At 38.3% G+C, this 12,916-nt stretch overlaps 1 protein-coding gene across 1 annotated transcript; it reads right to left on the minus strand.

The window, feature by feature from the left end:
- Positions 1 to 2,187: 2,187 nt before the first annotated feature.
- On the minus strand, positions 2,188 to 3,640 carry LOC126689971 (uncharacterized). The gene is made up of 4 exons (XM_050385120.1): positions 3,591 to 3,640; positions 3,393 to 3,508; positions 3,218 to 3,227; positions 2,188 to 2,893 (listed from the first exon to the last, which is right to left on the minus strand). The coding sequence occupies exons 1-4, from the start codon at positions 3,638 to 3,640 to the stop codon at positions 2,188 to 2,190; spliced, it is 882 nt and encodes a 293-aa protein (XP_050241077.1).
- Positions 3,641 to 12,916: the final 9,276 nt, after the last annotated feature.

Raw genomic sequence — 12,916 nt, forward strand, 5'->3', positions numbered from 1 at the left:
GTAGAGGAGCCATAGTGAGGTAGATTTTCAAGTCCTGGAAGGCTTTTTGATACTCGTCCGTCCATTAAAATGCCTTTTTAAGTACCTTAAAAAATGGAAAACATTTATCAGTAACGTTAGAGTTAAACCTATTGAGGGCAGCAACTTGTCCAGTAAGAGATTGGACTTCTTTGATATTCGTGAAGGTTCCATGTTCAGTATCGCCTGGATCTTGTCTAGATTTGCTTCAATCCCCTTATGTGAAACCATGAACCCCAGGAATTTCCTGGATGACACTCCAAAAGCACACTTGTTGGGGTTCAACCTCATGTTATATTGCCTGAGTGTGTCAAATGTTTCCTACAGGTCGTCCAGATGCGTTCCCTCGTCCTGAATTTTCACTAGCATGTCATCTACGTAGACTTCTACATTCCGCCAAATTTGCGAACGAAACATGTGGTTAACCAACCTCTGATATGTTGCCCCAACGTTCTTTAAACCGAAGGGCATCACCTTATAACAGAATAAGCCTTGGCTTGTGACAAAGGATGTCTTTTCTTGATCTGCGTCGTCCATCCTTATCTGATTGTATCCAGAGAAAGCATCCATCAAGCTAAGCAGTTTATGTCCCGCAGTGGAATCTACCAACTGGTTAATGCGAGGCAACGGGTAGCTGTCCTTGGGGAAAGCCTTATTCAGATCAGTGAAGTCTACACATATTCTCCACTTACCGTTTGCCTTCTTGACCATTACTACATTGGCCAACCAATCTGGATAATAAACTTCTCGAATGAACTTCGCTACAGTTAACTTCTGCACCTCTTCTTTGATAGCATTGTCTCTCTCAGGAGCAAACACCCTTTTCTTCTGTCATATAGGCTTCGAGGAAGGATACACATTTAGACGATGGGTAATGACATTAGGGTCTATACCCAGCATGTCCTCATGACTCCAAGCAAATACATCAATACTTTTCCTCAAGAAACAGACAAGGTCCTTCTTAATCCTCTCTTCTAAATCTGCTCCAACCTTGGTACACCTCTCAGGGTTTTTCTTGTCAAAAGAAATATCTTCCAACACTTCAATGGGCTCAACCACCATTCTCTTTTCTTCAATATTCATCATATGAACTTGCTCGTCCATGGCCAACATGGCCAGGTAGCACTCTCTTACTACCAGCTGATCTCCCTGAACCTATCCTATCCCATGCTCCATTGAAAATTTGACTGACAGGTGGTAAGTAGACGTAACTGCTTTCCAACTATTTAAAGTTGGTCTTCCAATTATGACATTGTAGAAGGATGAACAATCCACTAACAAGAAATTCACGTCCCTGGCTACCTATTGTGGGTATACCCCCACCACGACAGGTAGTATGACAGTGCCTACAAGCTGCACTTTCATTCCACCGAATCCTACCAAGGGTGAGTTTACTAGACGAAGTTGGTCTCGTCCGAGCCTCATTTGTTGAAAGGCAAAATAATATAAAATATATGCTAAACTTCCGTTATCCACCAACACCCTTCTAGTTGTATAATCGGCAATTAGCAAAGTAATAACAATGGCATCATCATGGGGGTGGTGAACTCTTTCAGCGTCCGCGTCCGTGAATGTGATTGCTTGCTCATCTGTGGTTGTCGTCCTTGGAGATCATCCAGAGAGTTGAACATTCTGCACTACTTTCAGATACGTCTTCTTGGACTTGGAGGACTAACCGCCTGAGCTTCCTCCTATAATAACCCTTATCTCTCCAAGCGGGGGGCGCGACGACTCTTCTACCTTCCCTTTCAACTTCTCATCCTTATGCTCTCGTCCAAGAAAATTTCTCAACTTTCCATGTCTTATAAGATTTTAAGTTTGCTGTTTTAGATCATAACATTCGTCTGTGTCATGCCCATGGTCTCTATGGAAGCGGAAATATTTATTTCTATTGCGCTTATTGGGATCTCCCTTCATTTTCTCTGGCCATTTCAGGGAAGGATCATCCTTGATTTGCATAAGGACTTACTTGAGCGGCATGTTCAGTGGCGTGTATTGTTGACTCCGTGCTAAAGGACCAACCCTTTTACCATCCCAATCCTTTTTATCTTCCGTTCATCCCTTTTTTGGACGAGGGACTTGCTCAAAGTGGCGCATGGGGTTTGCTCCCATTCTTTCAACTCTCTTCCTCTTCTTGGCTATGATCGCGTCTTCTGCATTCATAAAGTTCTAGGCTGAATGGACGAGTTCAGCCATGGATTGAGGCTCCTTCTCATAAAGCTTGTGGATGAATAAATCAGAATTAACCCCGTTGTGAAAGGCTGCCAGTAGTAGCTTATCATCTACCGTCAAGGCTTCCCTGTTGAAACGAGTGATAAAGGACCGCAGACTTTCATTCTCCCCCTGTTCTATGGTCAACAGGCTGGACGAAGAACGCTTGTGTCTTTGTTCCCCAATGAAGTTATTAACGAACAACTTGCTCAACTCTTCGAAAGAACTTACCGAATTCGGGGGTATTTTACTGAACCACACTCGTGTCGGACCTTTGAGGGTGGTAGGAAATGCTCTACACATAATTTCATCTAAGACCCCTTGAAGGTGAATTTTAGTCTTAAAAGTAGCAATGTGATCAAACGGGTCACGCGCTCCATCATATGAATCCAAGGAAGGCATCTTGAATTTTGGAGGCAAGGGGTGACCATTGATGGAAGCCGTGAAAGGGGAATCTGTGCAATGAACTAGATCCTCTACAGGATTTGTTCTTCTCATGTTCTCCCTCATCTCATCCATAACCTTCCTCATCTGGTCAATCTCTTTCTCCAAGTGTGGCACCCTTCTTGATGTGGTGCCCCTTGATTGACTTCCAAGCACAGCACTTCTTCCATCTCCTTGTCTCTGGTCTTGCTCTTCCCCATATGCCTCATGCCGCTGCCTCCTAAGATGAATCTCCCTTGTCAATTCTTAGTTCTGGCGAGTTAACTTTGCCATAGCAACTGCCATGGATTACACATGAACAGAGGATGGTTGCATGGCAAGCGCAGATTGACGATCGCGATAGGGATGGCTAGAAGCATCCCTACTTTCTTAATGGCCTGGGCTGGTAGCCCTCAATCTAGTCCAAACCATTGCAGCCTTTTTTGTTAGAGAAAGAAATTGTAGAACTCAGATAAAATCTAACAACTCTTCCCACAAACGACGCCAACTGATGAACACAAGGAAATCAGTAAGGCTGAATGTCTCGAACATTGATCTGTGTTACTTGGAATATCCTGAAAAGATGAACACAATGTCAGAGGAGACTGGGGAAGACCAGCCAAGAATCCTCCAATGGTAAAGTTAGTATTTTCAGAATTCCAAATTGTATGGAAAAAATGTCTGAATGAATTACCTTCCCGTAGAAGAACTATTATATAGTGCTTGTCAGAGGCAGTTACCTCTCCGACCATTGTAGAGTTCGGAGGATTCGGAGTTAACTTCCCTAACCACCAAGGAAGTTACATTTTTGGGGTCTTGACTTCCATAACCGTTGATTGGGGGAGTGGTTTGTAGCCTGACAGGAAAACAGGAACAGCCACAACATGTTCTGGACGAGGGAAGCTCATCCAACTGACGTTGTGGACGGTCAAGCTTACCTTGGACAAACAAGCCATATCTCACCCATCATTTCCTTAGGACGAGCCATATGGACGAGCTTAGGAGTAGGCGTTTTTTATAACACTATCAAAATTATTTTTGTTTAGTCCAAACTTAACAAGAAGTGAAACTCTATCTCTCTAACAAGTCCAACTTAAGCTCAAACTCAAACGTTGATATTATTATTATTATTATTATCTCTCTACTTCACTAACGTGGTATTTTATGATAGGGTGCAAACTTATAGCCATGGATTATTATTTCGAATGTGACCGAATCTTTTTCTTATATTTTTCTATTTTTTAATCATATATATTTTGTTTTGTTTCAAGATATATATATTGTTAGGTTCTAACGAATTAGGAACTAATGTATTTAGAACTCTAATGTGTATTGTTGGCAAACCATGATTAAAACAAGATGTTTAGTCGTGTTTAGACTTGCTCAAAGTTGTGTCATTTATGTAAAGTTGGATTCAAGTTGATGCAGAATTAAAAGTGCATTTCGGCCTGGTTCGATCGATTGAAGCTTAGGTCGAAATTCGGGCAGATTGCGTTTTTCTGCAGAATTCCAATTTAGCCCTAGTTCATTTAAAACGTTTAGGGTTTTATGTTTTTGCCCTAGGTATATAAGGCAAACCCTAGCCACATTTTAGGGTTGCTCATATTATTGTTTGTGTAAATTTTTTTTGAGATCTGTGAGGAGCTTTTCTTTACACAAGCTTAGGATTATCAAGAGGAAATTCGTTCAAGAACTTGATGATCATTCAGTTGCTACAATAAGAACTTAAAGAAGCACAAGCGGGTGTGCTTGTACTTGCTGGAGAATCTAAGAAAGAAGGAGTCCATGTTCTCGAAGCTTGTACATGATCGTGTCAGTAAGTTTCTACTGGTGGGTAGCAATAGGATATTAGTGGTCTAAGTCCTGTTGTAAAACTTCAATTCTTTCATAGTGGATTCAAGTTTACCTTGAGGATAGCTAGGTTGAATCCTCCCCAAGTTTTTACCCATTTGGTTTCCTGGGTGATCATATCATTGTGTTATTTATCTTTCCGCTGCTATACATGATATGATTGTTTGATTGTGATAACCTAGATTTGGAATTTAGACTAACTTGGCTAATTACCTAGGTTAATCCAATTGTGTTTTTAAGGGGTCTAAAAACTATCAAGTGGTATTAGAGCAGGTTGCTTCTCTTGTTGTTGATCTTTTGATCTCTGAGTTGATCCTTGACCCCTGTTGTCATGGAATACGGACATTCTCTTGTTATTCCTCCTCACTTTGATGGGAATAATTATGCTTATTGGAAAGTAAGGATGAAAGTATTCCTGAAATCAATTGCTGAGAGAGTTTGGAACTCCGTCGAATACGGATGGGAGAAGCCCATTACTCCTGTTAGTGAGTGGCAAACTTCTCAAAAAGAAGCAACCGCGTTCAATAGCAAAGCTATGAATGCTATCTTTAACGCTGTTTCTATGGAGGAATTTAAAAGAATCTCTAATGTTGAGGTTGCTCATACTGCTTGGAATATCCTCCAAACTGTGCATGAAGGCATAAAGGCTGTCAAAATCAATAAATTGCAGCAATTAATTTCTAAATTTGAAAGCATTAGGATGTCTGATGATGAATCTTTTGATGAATTCTATACTAAACCTAATGATATTATTAATTCTGCATATAACTTAGGTGAAATCTATGATTAACCTAAAATTGTTAAGAAGATTCTTAGATCATTGACTAAAGATTTTAGACCCAAGGTGACTGCCATCACTGAGAGCAAGGATATGGACTTCTTCCCTGTTGATGAACTTCTAGGATCTCTTCAATCCTATGAGTTGGAACTACCTAAGACTAGCAAATCCAAATCAATGGCTCTTAAGTCAGTTGATGATGTTGATGTTAGTGGATTTGATGATGAGCTCTCTACTACAGAGATTGCTTACCTTGCCAATGACTTTAGGAATTTCCTTAGAAACAACAACAAAAGGGCAAGAGATAAGAACACTGCTGAACCTAGAAACTTTAGGAAGAATGATCCCACTAAAGTTAACAACACTAATAAACCTAAAGAAAAATTAGGTTAATCTTCTAATAATTCTATGGGTCCTCAGTGTTTTGGATGTCAAGGGTATGGTGAAATGAAATCTGAATGTCCTACTTACTTGAAGTCTAAGGGTAAGGCTATAGTTGTAACCCTTAGTGATGTTGAAGTTTCTGATGATGAGTCTAGTTGTGACGAGGATGGACACTTCATTGCTTTCACTGCTACTGCTGTAGTCAATGAAAATGTATCTACTGAAGAGAACCCTTCTGATGGGGAACTCTCTAAGGATGCAGATCTTCAAAAAGCCTATAATAAACTTTGCAAAATTGCTGCAAAGGATGCTATGAATGTTGAATTAGGCTTGAAGAAAATTGCATCTCTTGAGCTTGATAAGAAAAATTTGTTTGATGCTACTGAACTTTTGAATAATGTAAAGACTGAGAACATGCTTTTGCTTGATAAAGTTAAGAATTTGGAACATGAGCTTTCTATTGCTAGAGAACAATCTAATAGGTCTGCTAGTTCCAAACTTGATCATATGCTTAGTGTTCAAAAGTCTCCTTCTGACAAAACTGGGTTAGGTTTTATAGAAAGTATCAATGTGTCTACACCCAATTCCATTATCTTTGTTCCTTCATCTTCTTCTAAACCCCCTGTGAGTGAGGTTGTCAAACCCTTAGAAGTAACACCTCTTAGGAAGATTAAGGTTGATCTGAAAGAGTCTAAACCTAAGCAGTCTACCCTTTCTAAGGACAAGTCACATGATAAGCCTGCATGAGTTTGTCATTTTTGTGGAAAGAATGGACACATTCATCCAAACTGTTACAAGTTGCAAGCTGCTAAGAGAGCAAACAAATCAAAAGTACCTGTGCCTCAAGCAGAAGATCCTATGGTACTCATTGATGAATTGGTAAAGGCTCTAAACCTTTATTCCAATCTTGGAGTTGGAAATCATTCTCATGTGAATAAGAACTCCAATGCTCGTGGTGCATCTAAAAAGCTTTGGATGCAAAAGGCTCAATCTAATTGAGTCCTTCTGACATGGTCCTTATGCTTCATTGCTATTCTTTGTGACCATTGTTCTTTGGTTTTTGTTTTCTTTGTTTCTAGGATATGCATTGCATAACATTCATGCATTTCATTCTAGGTTGTTTTTGTTTATTTTTTTCCAAAATAATAAAAAAAAAAAGGGAGAAAAAGGAAGCAAATTGTGTTTTACACTATTTTCTTGGTTTTTAAAAACAAAGTTGGTCAATTTATTTTCACATAACATGTCTTTTGTACCTTGTTTAGCTTTGATGAGCTTACTTATTGCACTTTACTAGTTGAAACTTTGTAGTGCATGTTGTGTGGAAAAGATATTTATGGTTTTGATCACTTTGTCTTGATCTTGAAGTCACATGTTTTTGACTGTCGGACTTGAACTTTTGGAAAAAGGTATAAATAACCATCTCACCACTGTTCACTAGCCAATCATGAACACGTGCATATCGTAAGATTTTGTGCTCGAGAAAGTGTAGCACATTCACAAAAAGATCATAAGGTGTAGCCTCGGTTTAATTGCTAAAATTAGTGTGTACATTATTGGACTTAAAGCTAAATCAAATAAGTGCTAAAATTGGTGTGTACATTATCCCAGCTATTTTAATAAGTTCCTGAATAATTAAAATTTGTGTGTACAATATGAGGCAAAATCAAGAAACTTACATGATTGCAAGCTTATGATCTAAAAGATGTAGGAGTTATATGATGTAACTCTTTTGGTAATAGTCTCTTTCAAATTCTATGTGATGAATTTTGTAGACTTTGTGTTTAATTGCTATTCACATATCACCTCACGTGTATCTCAAGCTTTTGCTAGTTGCACACACTACACAAGTTACTCTTTGCTAAACATTGTACATGTTATTGTGTGTGTCTTTGGTTTGACCAACCAAGTTTGCAAATACTTTGAGTTTTTATGCAAAACAGATTTGATGCTTGAGAATTTATGGAAAATGCTTGAAAATCTTAATTTTGGGAAACTGGGTTTAAAACAATTGTTTTTGAAATACATTTCATCACATACTCATGCATTTTGTTCATCAATTTCAATGCTTTGGAGTGTTTCTAAAATGTGTCTTTGTTATTTTCAAAAACTGTGTTTTTTTCTCAAAAATTTTGTGAGCCTCTGTTTGCTTCGATTGATCCAATCGGTTTTTTGATCAATCGAAATTGTTTTAAAATTTTTTTAGAAGCCTCTGTCTGTTTTGATCAATCAAAACTGATTTTCGATCAATCGAAAATCGTGAATCAGGTTTTTAAAAATCGGAGTTTGACTTGGACAAGGCTCACCAATAAATTTTTTGTCATTTTCCTCCGAAATTTTTGGAAGGTTTTCCTCTCTCTAAGCCGGTTAGTCCATTATGCCTTTCCCTTTGCATTTTATTTCATGTTTTCATGCATTTCATTGGGTATTTTCGAAACTTTTCAAATTGGGGTTTTTGATGATTCAAGCCATTTTTTTTTTCTGAAATTGATCATTGGGTTTTATTCCTATAATGTTAAAATCATGATCTATGATGTTTAATTTGATCAATTTGGTGTTTTGTGAGAAATTGAAAATTCTAGGGCTTGTATTTATCTGAATTTGGGGTTTTTTTGTTCAAATTGGTTTCAATTGACGAAATTGGCTTGTTGAATTGATGTAATTGATCATTATTTTATGTAATCTATCTTGTGTGATGATCAATTGGTCAATTTTTTACAAATTGAACAAGTGGTTTTGTTAGGACATATGTGTTTCACATGTTAAGAACATATGTTATGATTTTACGTAATTGGCTTATCCTTTGACAAAACGCACTTTACTTGCACTTAGGTAGATTTAGGATATCTTTAAATACTTCAAGAAACCTTGTTTCAAGATCAAGTATTGAAGTCTTCAAGTCTATTCAAGAAAACAAGTTCAGAGTGCAAAATCATTAAAGCTCGACAGTTGCATCTATCGAGCTTAAGGAAGCTGTTCTACATTCGATGTGCTCGACACCTGCTCGACAACTGCTCGACACCTGCTATCTGTCGAGATTTAAGATTTTCAGAATTTCAATCTGATTTTCTTGGGATCCGTGAATGTGTCTTTGGGCTTTCTTTTCTCCTAACCCTAGACATATAAAAGGATCAGTTTAAGGGCCGTCAAAGTGTTCACAAGTTGCACAAGTTTTAAGCAAACTCTGTTCAAACAGATTGTGACCGGAGACGAAGTTCTTGCCCTAGTTCATCTCTTTCTCTTGAAGAAGTTGCTGTGTATGTGCACCGTAGGGTTTTGTGACCAAGCATCTTCTTGATCTTCATCGTGTAGATGAATTGAAGAACTTTGCAACCAACAACCTTCTTAGTTGGTGATTGAAGTCGTGTACTGGGATCCACGCAATTGGTTAGTCACGTACTGGGAGTCGTGCATCTGAAAGGGGAATTGTCACTACAGAACAAGTCCAATTGGGTATTGGGGTAAAGGTTCAACTGTAGGTTGGTAAGGTATTTGGATTTCTTTACTTGTAACCGTTTGTTGTGATAATAGTGGAGTTTCGGGAGTGGTGACCTGAAAATCACCCGGTGGGGTTTTTGCCGTTAGGTTTTCCCCATTCGTAAACAAATCATCGTGTCTTTTATTTTCCGCTGCATATTTAGTTTATTAGTGATTTGTTTGTGCTACCACGCGTTTGCATGATAAATTGATTAATTAATAACTTGGCTAATTAATTAATTAATTTCTATCACAAGGGGTCATTCAGTTTGGGGCCTATTAGGTTTTTCAAATTTTTGGGGTTTTTTTGTTAAAAACTCTATGCTCGAGCCAATTTTGTGAACTTGAACTAAATTTGAACTTAATTGCACTGCATTAAAGCATGCATCATGACATTTAAACTGTTAATGCATCATATAGATTTTTGTTCTACTTTTTTTTTTTTTTTTTTTGGTGCTAACTTGCAGTTTGCCCTTGGTTTTTTGTTCTTTCATTCTACTTTGTGTCTTTGTCCTTATCCTAGAACCATGCCTAGGAAGACTGGAGCCCATAGGACACCCTCTACTTCCTCTGAGTCTCCCTCTAGGAGTGAGTTGTTCAGGAATGAAAAAGCAGAGAGGTCTATGAGAAACTGAACTGTAAGAGAAAGATTTGGGCTAAGCATTTTATTGTGTTAGATGAGGTTGATCCTGCCATTAGGGCAAACCTTGAGAGTAGAGGTTGGTTGTCTTTGTTAGAGGTAGATCATCCACCCCCGACCGCCCTGATTAGAGAGTTCTTCTCGAATCTCTCTTGCCACATCTATGATTCAACACCCTTGTTAGGAGTTGGATATGAGGTGTTGAGTTCACCATTACCCCTCAGATAGTGGCTGAAGCTCTTGGGGTTCCAGTCGTTAGGGAGCCTGTCTATCCTTATAAGAAGTTTCCACCCCTAGATGATGTTATGTCTTACATCACTGAGTCTTCTATCCAGTGGGGTTCTGATCCTTGGATCACGTCTGCTGAGCTTACTGAGATTGCCTATCTTTTCTTTAGGATAGCATGTCATTCTTTGTGGCCTATTTCTCATCTCCACACCATCCTTCTTGAGCGATGTGTGTTTTTGTACGCCTTTGTTTCCAGTGCATCTATCAGCTTTCCTCATCTATTTATTTTTTTTTTGAACGAAGTTTATAGGAGTTCTGTCGTAGTTCATGTTCTTATCCATCCTATTTTCATTAATAGGATTTTGTTGTTTCTCGGTTTAGCTGATTTCCCTGCCGGTGAGCCCGTTCATGTCATAACTCCCATAGGTGCCACCTTCTTTAGGCAGAGGGCTGCTCACTTGAGAGTTGGCTCTATGTGTCCTAGAGGTGAGTCATCTGGTGCTGTTCCCCCTCCTCCCTCTTCTACAGGTGCTGATACGGCTGAGGCGTCTGGTGTTGCTACTGCTGATGCTGATGTTCCTCCACCGACTGCTTCAGATGATTCAGACATTCAACATACGTTGGATCATGTCCTAACTGTTCAGGCGGCTCATGGACAGATTTTGGTGGACATGCTCGATGAGATCCATGCTTTGCATGCAGAGTTGGCACAATTTCGACGATCCTCACCGCCACCTCTTTTTGATGATGGATTTTGATTGCCTTTTGGCATTCCGTCACAAAAAGGGGGAGTACATTTAGGTTTTGAGCACTTGTAGAGTTTTTGTTTTTAGGGGGAGAGTATTTTTGTTTGTTGGAGCTTGTGGAGATTAGATTATATCTAGGTGCTTCACTTTAAATTTACCTTTTTAGCTCTTGGTATGTTTGTTGGGCTATTCATGATAGGGGGAGTTACATTTATTGTTTTATATGTTTCTTGTTTCACTACTTATTGATTTATATTTATGAGTTATTCATTGATATATGTCTTTATTTTGTGTTGAGTGAAATCAAGAATTTATTTTGTTTACTTGTATTTTCCACACATGCGGTTATGCATTTTGTTTAAGTGTTTCAGGAAATATACAGGTTGATTCAATTGAGCTGCTATCTACACTTGCGACTGATGGATAGTAGTTAGGATTGGATTTATTTTTATGAACATTTTTTTGTAAAGGGCTTTTCTTTGTAAACTTTGAGCTTTTAGTTGTGTTTTGTCACAGATTGCCAAAGGGGGAGTTTGTTAGGTTCTAAAGAATTAGGAACTAATGTATTTAGAACTCTAATGTGTACTGTTGGCAAACCATGATCAAAACAAGATGTTTAGTCGTGTTTAGACTTGCTCAAAGTTATGTCATTTATGTAAAGTTGGATTCAAGTAGATGCAGAATTAAAAGTGCATTTTGGCCTGGTTTGATCGATCGAAGCTTAGGCTCGATCAATTGAAATTCGAGCAGAATGCATTTTTCTGCAGAATTTCAACTCAGCCCTAGTTCATTTAAAACGTTTAGGGTTTTGTGTTTTTGCCCTAGGTATATAAGGCAAACTCTAGCCACGTTTTAGGGTTGATCATATTGCTATTTGTGTAAACCTCTTGTGAGATCTATGAGGAGTTTTCCTTTACACAAGCTTAGGATTATCAAGAGGAAATTCGTTCAAGAACTTGATGATCATTCAGTTGCTACCATAAGAACTTAAAGAAACACAAGCAGGTGTGCTTGTACTTGCTAGAGAATCCAAGAAAGAAGGAGTTCGTGGTCTCGGAGTTTGCACGTGGTCGTATCAGTAAGTTTCTACTGATGGGTAGCAATAGGATGTTAGTGGTCTAAGTCCTATTGTAAAACTTCGATTCTTTCATAGTGGATTCAAGTTTACCTTGAGGATAGCTAAGTTAAATCCTCCTCAGGTTTTTACCGATTTGGTTTCCTGGGTGATCATATCATTATGTTATTTATCTTTCCGCTGCTATGCATGGTATGATTGTTTGATTGTGATAACCTAGATTTGGAATTTGGACTAAGTAATAGCTTGGCTAATTACCTAGGCTAATTACCTAGCCTTTTGCCCTTAATTTTTAAAAAATTTAGCAATATGCCCCTATTTCGAAACTATATAGGGATATGCCCCTGTTTCGATACTCGATTACCCTAAAATCGAGTTTCAATAAATACTCGATTCGTAGAAAATCAAGTTATGCCCAATAAAACTATAAAAAAAAAAAATGCATGGAACTCGATTTTAGGGAAGTCGAGTTCCAAAACGCCGCTATAGGGCTTTAAAACGTCACTATAGAGCTTAAAAACGCCACTATAGGGCTCCTTGAACCTTGTATGGGGACTTATAAAAAAAATTTGCAGGAAAACGCCGCTATAAGGTTTTAAAACGTCGCTATAGGGCTTTAAAACGCCATTATAGGGCTCCCTAAATGGGGCGAAGACACTTATAAAATTTTTTTGCAGGAAAACGCCGTTATAGGGTTTTAAAACATCACTATAGGGCTTAAAAACGCCACTATAGGGCATCCTGAATATGGGGCAATCACACTTATAAAAAAATTTGCAGGAAAACGCCGCTATAGGGCTTTAAAACGTCACTATAGAGCTTAAAAACGCCACTATAGGGCTCCTTGAATATGGGGCGATCACACTTATAAAATTTTTTTGCATGGAACTCGATTTCCTGAAACTCGAGTTCCGTGCAATTTTTTTTTTTTTAATTTTTAAGTTTGATTGGGCATAACTCGATTTTCTACGAATCGAGTATTTAATTGAACTCAATTTTAAGATAATCGAGTATCGAAATAGGGGCACGCCCTTATATAGTTTGCAAACAGGGGCTTATTGCCAATTTTTTTAAAAATTAAGGGTAAA

The sequence above is a fragment of the Quercus robur genome, chromosome 6 (genome assembly GCF_932294415.1).
Source record: "Quercus robur chromosome 6, dhQueRobu3.1, whole genome shotgun sequence".
NCBI lineage: Eukaryota > Viridiplantae > Streptophyta > Magnoliopsida > Fagales > Fagaceae > Quercus > Quercus robur.

Bases quoted from the DNA above. Each gene is read 5' to 3' on its own strand.
- LOC126689971 (XM_050385120.1), bottom strand. From the start codon at position 3,640: ATGGCTCGTCCTAAGGAAATGATGGGTGAGATATGGCTTGTTTGTCCA. The intron at 3,509-3,590 runs GTAAGCTTGACC...TTTTCCTGTCAG, and splicing joins ATATGGCTTGTTTGTCCAAG to GCTACAAACCACTCCCCCAA.